We start from the raw sequence: 18,701 nt of genomic DNA on the forward strand, positions 1-18,701 counted from the left end.
GAAAGCAAGAATGCAAACACCTCCATCCAGTATTACAGATAACTGTTTACAGTATAAATGCAGAGAAAACACACTTGCTTTGCCTTGGCTATGTGCACGAAGTTACGATGATTACGGGGCTGTGGGGGGAGCCTCAAGGCCCTTGTGATCCAAGCTGGCTCCCTGCCTCCTGCAGGAGCCAGCATTACTCCTGCATGCAGGGACCCACTTACTGTAAGCAAAGTGTTTGCTTTTGCTTGTTGTGAGCTGTCACAACTCCTGCCAAACAAATTCAAACAGCTACCTCCTGAGGGTAGGCACCTTGGGAGGTAGCAGGAGTCCGGCCCTTGGGGGTAGCAGTCCTCAGGTCCATATATGGCTCCAACAGGGGGGGCATACGGCCCTCCTCCTTTCATCTTCTTGGCCGGCACCAAGGAGGTGGTGTTCCCCGGGGCTGTATGTAGCCCAGGAGGGAGGCTGCAGGGTCCCCCATCCTATAATTTAAAAACAATATTGGCCCTGCAGAGGTGGTGGTTCCTGTGGCCTTGGGGGGGGGCTCTACACAGCCCCTCTACTTCTTTTTTAATATTAAGCCCCAAGGAAGTGGTGGTCCCTGGGGTATACAGGGGGATTTGCGTGGCCCCCTGTGTAATTATCAAATATAGTCCAGGGGAGGTGGGGGTCCCCAGGGCCCAGGCTGGTCCGCAAGGCCTCCCTATTCATTTTATTTTGTAGACCAGGGAGGTGGTGGTCCCTAGAGGCCAGGCGGGTCTGCGCACCCCACATATTTATGACATTTTGCTGCAGGGAGGTGGTGGTCGCCGGGGCTTTTTAGAGGCTTAGGAGGGGGGCTCTCTATGCCCCCCTACTTATTTTCATTAAGAAACCAAGCCCTTGTGACATGGCCAACCTGGGGGCAATACTAAAAGCGAGTGCAGGTGACCACACATGCTTTTTTTTTTTTAATCACAGCAAAATTCACAAATATTTACGTATTTTGCTGTGAATGTAAAATAAAATGCTTATTTGCCCTGGCAGGCCCCTGGGGTACCCATGGACCAAGACTAGGGGCTCAAGGTATTGCTATCCTGCCCATTTTCTTTTTTTATCTTCTTTTTTTTGGGTCTCAGCTAAAGTCCAGCCCTAAAATGGCTGCCAACACTTCCTGGTTGAAATGTTACCAGCCGATTAAATCTCAGTATGAGATCAGGACTATTCACAAAGTATTTGTGCTTCTAGATATACAAATTTAGATTTCCTTTACTATCTCAATAACTAAAGTGTGATCTACAGACCAAAAGCTACTTCTCTGCCAAATTTGATGTAATTCCATCCAGCGTGTTAGGCTGCAGGCATGTCTAAAGACACTGTGGAAATTAACATAAGAAATACACTTTTTTTTCACCCCTCCTTTCCTCTGCCCCCACTTGACGGATCATCCCAAAACTTTCCATGCACAAGAAGAAACTTAGTACTTTTTTGGAAACTTTTGTGATGATTCGTCAAATAGCACCATAGATATAGCCAAGTCAAAAGCTGCCTTTTCTATGGAAACTATGAGGGTCATTACCGGTTTGGCGGTCTCATGAGCACCAAATCCACAGTGCCGGTTGGACCACCACACTCCTGGCAGTCCGACTGCCATATTACGACCCTAGCGGTCAGACCGCCACCACCACCAGGATCATAGATCCCACAGTGGTTGGAGTAGTGGTCAGCCACAACAGGGCTGAGTTCAGCACCGCCGTTCTGATCACAAGTCCTCTTACCACCTCAGGTCCATATATGGCTCCAACAGGGGGGGCATACGGCCCTCCTCCTTTCATCTTCTTGGCCGGCACCAAGGAGGTGGTGTTCCCCGGGGCTGTATGTAGCCCAGGAGGGAGGCTGCAGGGTCCCCCATCCTATAATTTAAAAACAATATTGGCCCTGCAGAGGTGGTGGTTCCTGTGGCCTTGGGGGGGGGCTCTACACAGCCCCTCTACTTCTTTTTTAATATTAAGCCCCAAGGAAGTGGTGGTCCCTGGGGTATACAGGGGGATTTGCGTGGCCCCCTGTGTAATTATCAAATATAGTCCAGGGGAGGTGGGGGTCCCCAGGGCCCAGGCTGGTCCGCAAGGCCTCCCTATTCATTTTATTTTGTAGACCAGGGAGGTGGTGGTCCCTAGAGGCCAGGCGGGTCTGCGCACCCCACATATTTATGACATTTTGCTGCAGGGAGGTGGTGGTCGCCGGGGCTTTTTAGAGGCTTAGGAGGGGGGCTCTCTATGCCCCCCTACTTATTTTCATTAAGAAACCAAGCCCTTGTGACATGGCCAACCTGGGGGCAATACTAAAAGCGAGTGCAGGTGACCACACATGCTTTTTTTTTTTTTAATCACAGCAAAATTCACAAATATTTACGTATTTTGCTGTGAATGTAAAATAAAATGCTTATTTGCCCTGGCAGGCCCCTGGGGTACCCATGGACCAAGACTAGGGGCTCAAGGTATTGCTATCCTGCCCATTTTCTTTTTTTATCTTCTTTTTTTTGGGTCTCAGCTAAAGTCCAGCCCTAAAATGGCTGCCAACACTTCCTGGTTGAAATGTTACCAGCCGATTAAATCTCAGTATGAGATCAGGACTATTCACAAAGTATTTGTGCTTCTAGATATACAAATTTAGATTTCCTTTACTATCTCAATAACTAAAGTGTGATCTACAGACCAAAAGCTACTTCTCTGCCAAATTTGATGTAATTCCATCCAGCGTGTTAGGCTGCAGGCATGTCTAAAGACACTGTGGAAATTAACATAAGAAATACACTTTTTTTTCACCCCTCCTTTCCTCTGCCCCCACTTGACGGATCATCCCAAAACTTTCCATGCACAAGAAGAAACTTAGTACTTTTTTGGAAACTTTTGTGATGATTCGTCAAATAGCACCATAGATATAGCCAAGTCAAAAGCTGCCTTTTCTATGGAAACTATGAGGGTCATTACCGGTTTGGCGGTCTCATGAGCACCAAATCCACAGTGCCGGTTGGACCACCACACTCCGACTGCCATATTACGACCCTAGCGGTCAGACCGCCACCACCACCAGGATCATAGATCCCACAGTGGTTGGAGTAGTGGTCAGCCACAACAGGGCTGAGTTCAGCACCGCCGTTCTGATCACAAGTCCTCTTACCACCAAACTTTTCATGGAGGGATTCCAGCTGTGAAAAGGCTGGCTGAAAGCTAGTGCTTGGGGCCACAGGGGGCCTATAGCATGGGCAGTGCAGGGCCCCCCGTCAGCACCCTTCAGAATGGGGACTATCTGCACTGCAGACAGTGCGCATTCCGAGGGTGCTGTTGTGCCATGGCATTTGCCTCGGTGGGCCAATGCTGTGGCACTGTTTCCACCTGTCTGACCAGCAGAAATGTCATAATACAATGTTTCCGCCAGTCAGCCTGGTGGAAACATCATAATACGACAGGGTGGTGGCCACCAGTATGATGGGAGCCGCCTCCCCATGGCTTTGACGGTCGGGGCAAAATATATAATGTTAAGGAAGGGCCAACATTCCAACATTTATGAACAGATGTTTTAGTCAAAATAATACACTACATAGAGAAACAATATGTAGTATCTTCCACTCCAAGGCGTGTGCGCACACGCAGTAGAGCGTAAAGCCTTGAGGCTCTTTCTCCGAGGTTCGGTTCTCTGCCGCGCAGGTTTGCGCGACAGGAGATCCGAACGTTTGGGTTTTTGGACGGCGGTTGAGGCAGGGAGAAACAGACGCTGGGGTGATTATGCTTACACCTTTTCTTATTTGGAAATAAACCTCTTAGATTGTGCAAGACTGTCGTGAGGTTTTTTCCAGGCACTACATACTTTTGGCGATGAGCTGACTTGAATTCACCCCAGGCGCTCACCTTTTGAAGCACCCACACGCTGCTGGTGTTGCTGGTTGAGGAGTCTTTGGATCAGCTGAATGACGGTGAGCCACAACAGGAGTGTAACTTCTGTTTTTTTTCTTCCATCTGGAACTTGTCAGAGGTGTGGCCAGAGAAGACCGAATTTTTAAGGAAAAGTGGCGGCCATCTTTAAACAGGAAGCATATGTGTTGTTTCAATGGCTTTCTTTAAGAAAGTGCCTATTGTCATACTTTTAGATTAGAAAGGACATTGAAAAATACTTGTGGCGCAGCTCTAAATGACATTATATATTTTTTCCACCCTTTCAAGCTGTCATGCAGTCTGTTAACCCCCGCCGCCGTTTTTGGAAACACCTAGGGAGCCTTTTATACCATGGAAACAGTGGTATGATGCCTTTGAAACCTATGTGGGTGCTATTGGAGCATCAAGGTTTAGACCTGAAAGGAAAAAATGCTTGTTGTTGCATTCCTTAGGTTTCGAAGGAAGTTCTGTGTTTAAACATTTACCTGATATTCAATTGGAGGATGGCGAAGAACTTGACGAATATGAAGAAGCCCTAAAGAAATTAGTCACCAGGTTTGATGCCCCACCAAGTTTGGTTGTAGCTAGGCATACGTTTTTTACGAGAGAACTGAGGAGCGGAGAAGATGTCAATACTTACATATCTGCCTTAAGGAAACTTTCTTCAGAGTGTGCTGATCAGTTGATACGTGATCAGTTCATTTGCCACTGTTCGGACAAATCCATCAAACAAAAGTTATTGTCCATGGGAGATCCATCTTTATCGGAGTCCATCAGGGTTGCCAAAAGTATTGAAACAGCGATTAAGTCAGCTAAGGAGTTGGAACGCTCAAAGGTGGAACAGATTAATGTGGTTCAGAGAACAGACGAGAGATGTAAAGTGATCAATTCTTCGTCCAGCAAAGGAGTTGGTGCCATTCAAAAAACTTTTTCAAACAAACTAACATATGTTTCTGGTGTGGTTATCTACTACATCTGAAAGGAGGGATGAGTTGTCCAGCGAAAAATGTACAGTATAGATCTTGTGGCAAATCTGGTCATTTTGCAAAAGTTTGTCAAAGTGCCAAAAGTATTAACACCAATGTCAATGCTGTTGCTGATGAGAGTGATGATAGAATGGATGAACTGATGTGTGAAATACAGGAAATGATTCTGGCAGTGGGTGAACATGACATAAGAAGTGGTAATCCTGATCACTGTATTGACCCGTGTTTTTTGGTTCAAGTAGGAGATAAACACTTAAGATTGTTGGCTGATTCAGGTGCCAGGATCACAATGATTAGTCAAGAGTTATTTGAACAAAATTGGGGTACACGGAAGTTGGACCCGCCAGACAGGTCACCAGTATCATATGAAGGGAGGAGAATCGACTTAGTTGGTTTCTTTGAGGAGGTCCTAGTTTTCAAGGGGCAATGGATTTTTGGAAAGGTCTATGTGGCAGTCAAAGGTTTGAACATTTTAGGTTGGTTTCACCAAGGGTTGTTTGGTATGGTATTGCATCCAGGCACGGGAGACCAGGTAACAGTTGTAAGGGATTCCGCTGAAGTGGAAGATTTGCTTAATGAGTTCCCCAAAGTTTTTTCTGGAGAGCTTGGCAAGATAAAAGGATTTAAACATAAAATAAAAGTAAAAGACAATGCCATTCCTATAAAGCATAGAATGAGAAGTGTACCATTTAGTGTCAGGGATGAGTTAGAGAGAGAATTGGAGAGTTTACGATTGAAGGGGACCATTGAACCTGTTGATTCTTCTTTATAGTTGTCACCTTTGGTCGTAGCTAAGAAAAAGAATGATGAGCTGAGAGTATGCATTGACTTGAGGGTCCTCAACAGGGAGATTTGGGTGGACTCTCACCCTCTGCCGAAGATTAGTGAGATTCTTTCTTGCGTAACTGGAGCAAAACTGTTCAGGAAACTTGATTTGGCTGCTGCTTACCACCAGATAGAATTGACACCAGATTCTCGCCATTTCACTGCTTTTGTTTCTCTGTGGGGTACTTTTCAACATTGCCGAATGCTATTTGGTCTGGCATCGGCAGTGTCAGTATTTCAAAGAATAATGTCTACCCTTCTTAAAGGCATAAAAAAGTATATATTTTTCAAGATTCATGCATGTTATCGTCATGAACATGATGAGATTTTGAGACAGGTGTTGAAAGTGTTTGATAGTGCGGGTGTTGCATTGAAGAGAGAAAAGTGTCAGTTTTTACAAACGTCTGTAGAGTATTTGGGGCATGTCATGTCAGCAGATGGTGTGTATCCCAAACCTGGTCTTGTGGAAGCGATTGTAGAGGCACCTGCACCTCGTGACAAGGTTGGGGTCAAATCATTTTTAGGACTGTGTGAGTTCTATTCCAGGTTTTGTGGTCCCAGAGCACTAGTTGTAAGCAAGAGTAACCTTAGTAGTTACTCCACAACAACCTCCGATCCCATGAAAAGGCCTCACATACCACTTTATAAGTGCAAAAACTACTACACGTCGATGAGATTCCATAACAGATTACCATCAAGAAGTAGCTGTTGATAACTTTGTACAGATCAAGTGTGACAACCTATGTTGCATTAATGCTGTAGGATATTCCATACTGAAAGGGGAATTATCTAAATCCAGGGACAATATTTGCAAAATGTATATGTGAATTCCAGGGCAGAATAAAAAATCCACTATATATTTTAAGGATTATTTGGTGTTTTTCTTTTTCAGATATTACCAGCTGGTGACCAGACTAAAGTGGGGGAAAATGGGGTCACCCTCAGTGGGGGACAGAAGGCTAGGATCGCCTTGGCAAGAGCAATATATCAGGTGAGTAACACGTTTTTTTAAATCTCTTTATTGGAGTTATACAAAACTGAAGTACAACAAACAACCATTATAAACGGACTCATGCCTTCTCAGAGTCAATGGTGTTGAAGCCTCAGATGATGGGAATACTTTGCTGGGCATAAGTCCTACACCCACTTTTGCTATAGAAAGACAACCAGAGAGCACAGACAAACACTGTAACATATACATGAAAGTGACATTTGGGTACACTTCACCAGGAGCATCGAGTCCGAGGTGTAATGAGTAGCCATGAAAATACCATGATATACAGAACATTCTACCTCCAAGATTATGATGTGCAACAATCACATTTAAAAACAGTTCCCTGCTCAGGGTGACCTTTCATCACTGTTAGCCTCCAGTGTCAAAACATATATCGCCAGTGCAATTGGGTCCCCTGCCACACAGAAATACTATCTTGATGATGGCATCCAGCTCTGCTCTAGCCCATTTAATGTGTTCATGGAGTCAATGCCCCACTTCCGGTGCTGTACTGGCCTTCCAGGAATTCACTATCTGTCTCTTTAAAAGCACCAAGGCCAGATCAATGAATCTGCGGGTGTGTCTGTAATCTTTAGTTCTCTTCCAAGGGATACTCATCAGTAGTCATAAACACTGAATTGTCCCTCCCACATGCGGGATCCCAGAGCACCTTGCAATATATATATGTGTGTGTGTGTATGTATATATATATATATGTATGTATATATATATGTCGATAGATAGATAGATAGATAGATTTGTTCCAGTGTCCCATTATGCACTAGGGGTGACTGTTAGGCCAGTTCATTTTTCCGGCTCCTGTTGGCAGGATCCAGGAGCACTGTTCTCAGCCTTTTTGTAGGCTTTATTGTCCAAAATCCTTTTCAAGGTTTACAAAACCAGTTTTTCTTGATATCCTTTAGAACAAAAGACATTTTCCAGCATTTTTTGACAGGAAATTTTAACTTTTCATGTAAAAAATGCCTTCACTTTTTGTGAAGTGCCCTAACTGTGGCAAGAAAAAAGGCCAGTCAGACCTTTACTGCCACTGCATAGTTTCCTCCTGGAAGACCATTGCCCAGATTATTGCGAGCAAGAAGAGGTACTTTGCCATCAACGTCAAGACATGACAGCAAGCCGATATCGAGACCACCGATGACGTCAATGTCAACACATCATTTCGACTTTGAGACCACTGTCAGCGTCAAGATAAGGCCATCTATCGGTGACAAAACCTTCATTAACATTGAGAATATATTCTATGATGCAGAGACGACCTCCATTGATTTCAAGACCAGCAGCATCGATGACGTGACATAAAGATCAGTCTCATTTAGAGTCAACACCCCGTCTTCTGTTTCACTTTCTCGTAGACACACAGCAGACTGGCTTCACCACCTCAAAAAAAGACCAGCACCACATTCCTCAGACTCTAAATATTCAAGAGCATATTCACCCACAAGAGAGTTTACACCAGTTGTGAGTATATCTCCTACTCCTTTACCAAAACGAAATGAGCTTTTGATGTTTTCTCCCAGTGGACCTTCCCCATCATCTCCTCAGATCGCGTTTGCACTGGCCAGCAAAGACACTACACGGTCTAGAGGTCCTACTAGATCTATGTCACCAAGAAGATCTAAAACATCTAGGTGATCTATTTCCCGAAGGAGATCAAGATATCGTTCAAGACTCCACAGACACCATAGTGGAAGATTGTCTTTTAACAGAACCTAGAGATGCAAACTCTATACACCTTCATCACACGCTATGCATACTTTGATTAGAGATTGTTCTCCAATACTATCTCACTCTCCACCTCCCAGAGTGTCACCACTAGATGACAATAACACTTTTAATGAGGTGTTGGTTAGAGGGGCTTCAAAACTATACATCCTTCTTCAGACACCTACTATGTCTACCTCAGTGATCTTCAAGACCATTTATCATAGGGCTGCTTTAAGGCCTTTTTTGCCATTGGTTTCTTGTATTTTAGATCGAGTCATGCAGTTGTTCTTAGCTCCAGCTTCTCCAAAGTCGGCTTCTTCCAGGCTACTTAAGAAATATAAGGCCCTGGATTAAGATCCCCTTTTTTAAGATCAGACACTCCTCCAGATTTAGAGCCTGATTCAAATCTTGACGGGAGCTCCATCATCCTGCAGTGACAGCAGTTCCAAGTACTCCATCAAGCTGACGGAATTTTGACTGCCGTATTTAGATTTATGGCGGTTGAACCTCCATACGCATCAACAGAGTGGAGTCCGCCGCATGAGTGGTTTACCGCTGCTGATGTGGTGGACTCTAATGCTGGGTGGCATGATTGTGCCAAAAATATTTAGATTTCACAGTCGTGCTGGTGTTGTTCTGGTGGCGGATTCCTGACGGTGGGAGTCCGTCCCAAGACCGCTCAGTATTGTATTATGTATGTGGCTATTGGATGGATGCCAGCAGCACACACCTGGTGTCTTCTGCCCAATTGTGAACAGCTGTATACCACACTATAGAACACACTCCATGATCCTTTGCCATTTCACTGCAGAACATCGTTTTGCTGCTGAATTTGCCATTAAGAAGTAAGGTTAATTAATGTTTTTAATCCTTTTGTTAATTTTTCATTTATGTCATTTTAAAAAATTTTCATTAACTTGTGGGCCACTATTTAATTTATTTTTAGTTACCCATAATGCCAGGGAGGGGAAATCCCAATTTTAGAGGGAGAATTGTCAGTCATGGTAGATGAATACATTAGAGTACAAAATACAACCATATTTCAGAAAAGTCAAATGTGGGCCTGAAGGGCTGATGGAGTGAATGTTGTAGCAAACAACCTGTGCACACAGCAGGAAATTAGAAAGATGCGGAACGACTTGCAGGGGGAGTGCGTTCCCTGGCCTCCAAGCATCACCTGGAGGACCAGAGGACTGGTAGTGGTTCTCCCAGCCTCATTCCAACTTTTTTCCCTGGGAGGAGAAGGTCTTGCAGATCCTACATCCTGAAGGCTTGACAGGAATCCCGGGTGGAGTGGAGACAGGTAAGTTAGACTTATGTATGTCTCACTAAACAGAAATGTAGCCTTTACTCTTAAGTTAACTGTACATCTGGCTTGATTACGAGCGTGGCGGTCTCTAGATCACCACCCTTGCGGCGGCGGTCTGGACCGTCCCCAATGCTGCTGTCCAACCGCCACATTATAACCCCCTTCTCTGCCAGCGGTTTCATGGCGGTAGCACCGCCATAAAAAGGCTCGCAGAGAACAGGTGCAAGGGGCCCCAGGGGGCCCCTACACTGTCCATGCACTTGGCATGGGCAGTACACGGGTCCCCCCTGGCCAGCACTCTCGCAATGATCACTGTCTGCTTTGCACAGTGAACATTGCAAAGGATGCTGGTGCACCCTGCAGGCTATTCCCGTCCACCAAACTCACAATAGGGGCTATAATGCGCTTTCCACCTTTGTAAAACATGTAAGTACAAGTTTAAAAATCACAAATCTGTTGTCATCATCAAATTATTAGCATTATGGTCTGATCACTCCTTTTACTATTGGACAATATGTGTGGTCAATATGTGTGTTCTTCATTGATAATTTTTTGTGTTTGGTTGATTGAATGTATTTTGTTGTACTTGAGATAATAGATTCAAAACACCATCTATTATATGATGAAGGTATGGTGCCTGTATGTCTTTTTTTACCTTTTAACAAATTTCACATATGACATAATTTTGGAAATGTGTGGACATCTTCGCTATGCAACTAGGAATGTTTAACATACAATTTACCAGGGGTTGGCAATATCAAATTGGAAGGACTACAACTACAATGATGCCTTGCTTTTGCACCTGGAAAATATGTTTGCAATGTGATGTTGGTCATTCTCTATTTACTTCCATATATGCACATATGTCAAAATGTCAGGCATTTCTCAAACACATATTTTATCCAAAGAATAAAAAGTAGATTATTTCATGTATTTTTGTCCATTTTCACTTACTTGTCATTTCATTGAAGTGATGTAATTGGTTTCACAGCTCAAAGTATGTTGATTTAAATACTTTATACCATGTTATGTTGTATGCAGAATATAAGTAGTAATGACAGTAGCTTTACTTAGCAAAGATGATATGATGAACAATGCCATTAAACCTACTAAGTTATATAATAGTTAGCATTTTAGTCTGGATTTTAGCCTGCTAGACCTTGGAATGGCTAACTTCTCATTTCTCCTCTACACTGAGTTGGGTTGAATATGTGAAATAATTTAAGTACACTTCCAAAGTAACCTTTTTCTTTTCAGGCCATCTCTTCACATGCCTTTTTTTAACGTTTGCATGTGTGTAATTTATAATGTTTGGGTTATTATCAAAGCAACACTGAAAGTTTTAAACATACTACAAATAGCAATCTAATTATTCTAGTTTGCTTCATTTGTAGCTCAAGACACATTTGATGCATAATCCATAATCCAGAGCTCCTACACCTAGAGTACGTGGACAACCGTCTGCCAAAGAGGATACCTCCACTCCAGACCAGGATCACGCCTTCAGTGAGGAGTCCACTCCTGCAAGTCCAGATGATGTAGAGCAGCCTGGTCCATATGGTCTGCCTGGGCAGAGAGCTCCAGTGAGTCTCACTCAGCCTACGCAAACACCCTCCCACTCCAGATATTAGAACACCTTACCAAGTGTGCACTTCCTGTGTCCAAAAGAAATCATCCCGATCTTGTGCCCCCCCAGTCCTCAGGGGCATAGTGGGGGTGGGTACATGGGAGGGAATATCTCTGACATCGAATTGAGGGCTTTGGGTTCACTGTCAGCCAGACCACCATTGATCTAGTCTGGGTATCTCTATATTAGTCCCAAGACATGATGGGCCAGGTCCTTACGGAGCTCCAGGACATTAAGCAGTTGCAGAGGGAGCACAATGTAGGGGTGCAGAATCTACTCTCAAATTTGAGCTCCCCTTTGTGGGCTGCTAATTGTCATTTACCACCATAAGTGCAGCGCTTTCCTAGCAGCATCTACCTCTTACTGTGGCTCTATAACATCTGAGACCACTACACCTGCCTCAGCCATAGAAAGGGATGCCCTGCAACAAGCAGACCACCTCAGTCCCTGCAACTGTGGACCCCCTCTCGGAGCCCCTCTCCCAGGAGGGGATGTTCAACTGGACCACCAGGAGAGGATGGAAAGACTTCCACCACTACCAGCAAGAAATGAAGAACCTCATTTCCTCCAGTGTGTGGTGACTTACTATTCACTCTGTGGACTATGTTTTGGACACATTTACCTTTTAGATGCCAGTTGGATTTTGTACTTTGGACTTAAAACAATTTTGCCGTTAAAATATTAGTTTCATTCACGATGATTGACTTTTATTTTGGTTTTCAACTTTGTTATTTGGTTTTCATCCTGTATCACTTTATTTGTGTTTGTAAAATATATTCTAAAAATACCAAGTCAGGACAGGTGTATTTCTTGTGGTATTTACTCTTTCATTTCTTCCTTCCATCATTATTTCAAAAATGAAAATAATCAGAACAATTTCTAAACAAAAAAATATTAAATGTAGGTAATGTTTCTCCTATGTTCAAAAACTTAAATTATAACAAATACCACACATCTTAATGTATTAATCTCATACATTAGTAAGTGAGAAAAGTGTGTCAAATGAAAAAATAGAACACATGCATAAACAAACTAGTTTTTGTCATGTTTGTTTTTACAGTTCCAGACCTTGACACCATGGATGAACGGGATATAATCACATAAACACAGATCCAGTCGGCAAACTATTATTGATTCATTCCCTCAGCTGGAGCCAGACCTTCTGCCTCACAATAGGAATCCCATGTCAATAAGACCAGTAGTCAAAATCATTGCAGTAAAGAATTTTGTGACCTCAGGATCTTTCCAAAACAGTGTGGCAGTATCTGGTGGCATGTCACAAACAACTTTAAGTGGTGTGCTTCAAAAAGTTATTTCTACAATGATGAGACACTTCAGCAGCTTTATACACTTAACACAAAATGAGGATTTTGCAAATGTGAAGGGAGATGAGTATGCTATGGGTCCACTTACACATGTGGTCAGAGCACATTAAGCAGCACATATTGCCTTGGTGGCAACATTCAACGGAAAACTAGTCTAATGCAATCTCATAAACTTCTATTCAGTCACTGTGCAAATTGTCTTTGTACAAGATAAGTACCTACAAAGTGTGTCTGTTTTTCACAGGACCAACCCACGTTCTCTCAACTGTACCTTGCAACAGCAGCATTTAACAGCAAATGTCACAACTTTGAAATGTCCAAATGAAGATGACATGGCGAAGGCTCCTGTAAGGAAATGCCTCCTTGGCATGGTTACCCCCTGACTTTTTGCCTTTGCTGATGCTATGTTTTGAATTGAAAGTGTGCTGAGGCCTGCTAACCAGGCCCCAGCACCAGTGTTCTTTCCCTAACCTGTACTTTTGATTCCACAATTGGCACACCGTGGCATCCAGGTAAGTCCCTTGTAACTGGTACCCCTGGTACCAAGGGCCCTGATGCCAGGGAAGGTCTCTAAGGGCTGCAGCATATCTTATGCCACCCTGGGGACCCCTCACTCAGCACAGACACACTGCTTACCAGCTTGTGTGTGCTGGTGAGAACAAAACGAGTAAGTCGACATGGCACTCCCCTCAGGGTGCCATGCCAACCTCACACTGCCTATGCAGTATAGATAAGTCACCCCTCTAGTAGGCCTTACAGCCCTAAGGCAGGGTGCACTATACCATAGGTGAGGGCACCAATGCATGAGTACTGTGCCCCTACAGTGTCTAAGCCAAACCTTAGACATTGTAAGTGAAGGGTAGCCATAAGAGTATATGGTCTGGGAGTCTGTCAAACACGGACTCCACAGCACCATAATGGCTACACTGAAAACTGGGAAGTTTGGTATCAAACTTCTCAGCACAATAAATGCACACTGATGCCAGTGTACATTTTATTGTGAAATACACCCCAGAGGGCACCTTAGAGATGCCCCCTGAAACCTTAACCGACTATCTGTGTAGGCTGACTGGTTCCAGCAGCCTGCCACAACCGAGACATGTTGCTGGCCCCATGGGGAGAGTGCCTTTGTCACTCTGAGGCCAGTAACAAAGCCTGCACTGGGTGGAGATGCTAACACCTCCCCCAGGCAGGAGCTGTAACACCTGGCGGTGAGCCTCAAAGGCTTACCCCCTTTGTTCCAGCACCACAGGGCACTCCAGCTAGTGGAGTTGCCCGCCCCCTCCGGTCACGGCCCCACTTTTGGCGGCAAGGCCGGAGGAGATAATGAGAATAACAAGGAGGAGTCATTGGCCAGTCAGGACAGCCCCTAAGGTGTCCTGAGCTGAAGTGACTCTAACTTTTAGAAATCCTCCATCTTGCAGATGGAGGATTCCCCCAGTAGGGATAGGAATGTGACCCCCTCCCCTTGGGAGGAGGCACAAAGAGGGTGTACCCACCCTCAGGGCTAGTAGCCATTGGCTACTAACCCCCAGACCTAAACACGCCCTTAAATTTAGTATTTAAGGGCTTTCCTGAACCTAAGAATTTAGATTCCTGAAACTACAAGAAGAAGAAGACTGCTGAGCTGAAAAACCCCTGCAGAGGAAGAACAGAAGACACCAACTGCTTTGGCCCCAGTCCTACCGGCCTGTCTTCTGCCTTCCAAAGAAACCTGCTCCAGCGACGCTTTCCAAAGGACCAGCGACCTCTGAATCCTCAGAGGACTGCCCTGCTTCAAGAAAGACAAGAAACTCCTGAGGACAGCGGCCCTGCTCCAAAAGACTGCAACTTTGTTTGAAAGGAGCAGATTTAAAGACCCCTGCAACTCCCCGCAAGAAGTGTGAGACTTGCAACACTGCACCCGGCGACCCCGACTCGACTGGTGGAGAACCAACACCTCAGGGAGGACCCTCCGGCGACTCCGAGACCGTGAGTAACCAAAGTTGTCCCCCCTGAGCCCCCACAGCGACGCCTGCAGAGGGAATCCCGAGGCTCCCCCTGACCGCGACTGCCTGAACCTAAAGTCCAGACGGCTGGAAAAGACCCTGCACCCGCAGCCCCCAGCACCTGAAGGAACGGAACTTCTGTGCAGGAGTGACCCCCAGGAGGCCCTCTCCCTTGCCCAGGTGGTGGCTACCCCGAGGAGCCCCCCCCTTGCCTGCCTGCACCGCTGAAGAGACCCCTTGGTCTCCCATTGAAACCTACAGAGAACCCAACGCTTGTTTACACACTGCACCCGGCCGCCCCCGCGCTTCTGAGGGTGTACTTTTTGTGCTAACTTGTGTCTCCCCCCCGGTGCCCTACAAAACCCCCCTGGTCTGCCCTCCGAAGACGCGGGTACATACCTGCTGGCAGACTGGAACCGGGGCACCCCCTTCTCTCCATTGAAGCCTATGTGTTTTGGGCACCTCTTTGACCTCTGCACCTGACCGGCCCTGAGCTGCTGGTGTGGTAACTTTGGGGTTGCTCTGAACCCCCAACGGTGGGCTACCTTGGACCCAAACCTGAGACTTGTAAGTGATTTACTTACCTGCTAAAACTAACAATAACTTACCTCCCCCAGGAACTGTGAAAATTGCACTGTGTCCACTTTTAAAACAGCTATTTGTGTTTTATGTGAAAAGTATATATGCTACTGTAATTATTCAAAGTTCCTAAAGTACTTACCTGCAATACCTTTCAAATGAGATATTACATGTAGAATTTGAACCTGTGGTTCTTAAAATAAACTAAGAAAATATATTTTTCTATAACAAAACCTATTGGCTGGATTTGTCTCTGAGTGTGTGTTCCTCATTTATTGCCTGTGTGTATGTACAACAAATGCTTAACACTACTCCTTGGATAAGCCTACTGCTCGACCACACTACCACAAAATAGAGCATTAGTATTATCTCTTTTTGCCACTATCTTACCTCTAAGGGGAACCCTTGGACTCTGTGCATACTATTCCTTACTTTGAAATAGTGCATACAGAGCCAACTTCCTACATTGGTGGATCAGTGGTGGGATACAAGACTTTGCATTTGCTGGACTACACAGCCAATACCTCATCACACGACAAATTCAAAAAATTGTCATTAGAAATTGTTTTTGCAATTTGAACTATTTTTCTAAATTCTTAAAAGACCTGCTAGGGCCTTGTGTTAGATCCTGTTTAGCATTTCTTTTAGAGTTTAAAAGTTTGGTAAAAGTTTGAATTAGATTCTAGAACTAGTTTTTAGATTCTTAAAAAGTATTCCAACTTTTAGAAGCATAATGTCTAGTACAGATGTGAATGTGGTGGAACTCGACACCACACCTTACCTCCATCTTAAGATGAGGGAGCTAAGGTCACTCTGTAAAATAAAGAAAATAGCAATGGGCCCCAGACCTTCCAAACTACAGCTCCAGGAGCTGTTGGCAGAGTTTGAAAAGGCCAACCCCTCTGAGGATGGCAACACAGAGGATGAAGATAGTGACTTGGAGGAAAATTCCCCCCTACCAGTCCTATTTAGGGAGAACAGGGCCTCTCAAGCCCTAACTCCAAACATAATAGTCAGAGATGCTGCTTCCCTCACAGGAGGGACCAACATCTCTGAAATCACTGAGGATAACTCCAGTGAAGAGGACATCCAGTTAGCCAGGATGGCCAAAAGATTGGCTTTGGAAAGACAGATCCTAGCAATAGAAAGGGAAAGACAAGAGATGGGCCTAGGACCCATCAATGGTGGCAGCAACATAAATAGGGTCAGAGATTCTCCTGACATGTTGAAAATCCCTAAAGGGATTGTAACTAAATATGAAGATGGTGATGACATCACCAAATGGTTCACAGCTTTTGAGAGTGCTTGTGTAACCAGAAAAGTGAACAAATCTCACTGGGGTGCTCTCCTTTGGGAAATGTTCACAGGAAAGTGTAGGGATAGACTCCTCACACTCTCTGGAAAAGATACAGAATCTTATGACCTCATGAAGGGTACCCTGATTGAGGGCTTTGGATTCTCCACTGAGGAGTATAGGATTAGATTCAGGGGGGCTCAAAAATCCTCGAGCCAGACCTGGGTTGACTTTGTAGACTGCTCAGTAAAAACACTAGATGGTTGGATTCAAGGCAGTGGTGTAAGTAATTATGATGGGCTGTACAATTTATTTGTGAAAGAACACCTATCAAGTAATTGTTTCAATGATAAACTGCATCAGCATCCGGTAGACCTAGGACCAATTTCTCCCCAAGAATTGGGAAAGAAGGCGGACCATTGGGTCAAGACTAGGGTGTCCAAAACTTTCACAGGGGGTGACCAAAAGAAAGGGGTCACAAAACCTCCCCAGGGGAAGGGTGGTGAGAAAGCCAAAAACAAAAATAGTATAGAGTCTTTTACAGGCCCCCAAAAACCTGCACAGGAGGGTGGGCCCAGAGCCTCTTCACAAACCAATTTTGGGTACAAGGGTAAAAACTTTGATCCCAAAAAGGCCTGGTGTCGTAGCTGTAATCAGCCTGGACACCAAACTGGAGACAAGGCCTGTCCCCAGAAAAATACCACTTCTAACTCCACTCCAGCTAAAACTGGAATGGCCAGTCTCCAAGTGGGATCAACAGTGTGCCCAGAGCAAATCAGGTGTCACACTGAAGCTACCTTAGTCTCTGAGGGTGGGGTGGATTTAGCCACACTGGCTGCCTGGCCTCCTAACATGCAAAAATACAGGCAGCAGCTCTTAATTAATGGGACAAGTGTAGAAGGCCTGAGGGATACAGGTGCCAGTGTCACCATGGTGACAGAGAAACTGGTTTCAATACCTGACTGGACAAACTTACCCAGTCACCAATGCTGACAATCAAACTAGAGTACATCCCATGGCAATGGTAACTTTAGAGTGGGGAGGGGTCAATGGCCTGAAACAGGTGGTGGTCTCTTCAAATATCCCAGTAGACTGTTTGCTTGGAAATGACCTGGAGTCCTCAGCATAGGCTGAGGTAGAACTGAAAACCTATGCAGCCATGTTGGGTATCCCTGAACTGGTGTGTGTCAAGACAAGGGCACAGTGCAAGGCACAGGGTGGAAAAGTAGAGCTGGAGTCTGGAAAAAGGACCCAGCCTACCAAGAGACAAGGAAAGTCAGCTGGGAAACCAGCTGCAACACAACAACAGAAAGAGAACCTCTCTTCTCAGGAAGAAGTTCTGCCCTCTGAGGGAACTGAGCCTATGGAGCTGGAACCTTATCAGGTTGAGCTCTTGGGCCCAGGGGGACCCTCAAGGGAAGAGTTGTGTAAGGGACAAGAAACCTGTCCCTCTCTTGAAGGCCTTAGGCAGCAAGCTGCTGAAGAGTCCACTGGCAAGAAAACTGGAACACATAGGGTCTATTGGGAAGATGGACTCCTGTACACTGAGGCAAGAGATCCCAAACCTGGTGCCACTAGGAGAGTGGTAGTGCCTCAGGGGTTCAGAGAGTTTATTCTGACCTTAGCCCATGATATTCCCCTTGCTGTGCATTTGGGACAAACCAAGACGTGAGAGAGGTTAGTCAACCACTTCTACTGGCCCAACATGTCCCAGAAGGTTAAGGAGTTTTGCACCTCCTGTACCACCTGTCAAGCCAGTGGTAAGACAGGTGGACATCCAAAGGCCCCCCTCATTCCACTTCCAGTGGTGGGGGTCCCCTTTGAAAGAGTGGGTGTGGACATAGTGGGTCCACTTGAACCTCCCACAGCCTCAGGAAATATGTACATCCTAGTAGTAGTGGATCATGCTACTAGGTATCCTGAAGCTATTCCCCTTAGGTCGACTACTGCCCCTGCAGTAGCCAAGGCCCTCATTGGTATCTTTACCAGAGTGGGCTTCCCTAAGGAGGTGGTGTCTGACAGAGGTACCAACTTCATGTCAGCATACCTGAAACACATGTGGAATGAGTGTGGAGTGACTTATAAATTCACTACAACCTATCATCCACAAACTAATGGCCTTGTTGAGAGATTCAACAAGACATTAA

The 18,701-nt window shown here is 45.2% G+C and overlaps 1 protein-coding gene across 1 annotated transcript in view; it reads left to right on the top strand.

Moving 5' to 3' along the window:
- LOC138296821 (ATP-binding cassette sub-family C member 10-like) overlaps nt 1–18,701 on the top strand; it is a 669,768-nt gene that overhangs the window by 323,112 nt on the left and 327,955 nt on the right. Inside the window, exon 9 of the mRNA XM_069236276.1 lies at nt 6,606–6,704. Coding sequence (XP_069092377.1) covers nt 6,606–6,704 — 99 coding nt within the window. The remainder of the gene's footprint in view (nt 1–6,605; nt 6,705–18,701) is intronic.

Source organism: Pleurodeles waltl, chromosome 5, assembly GCF_031143425.1.
Source record: "Pleurodeles waltl isolate 20211129_DDA chromosome 5, aPleWal1.hap1.20221129, whole genome shotgun sequence".
NCBI lineage: Eukaryota > Metazoa > Chordata > Amphibia > Caudata > Salamandridae > Pleurodeles > Pleurodeles waltl.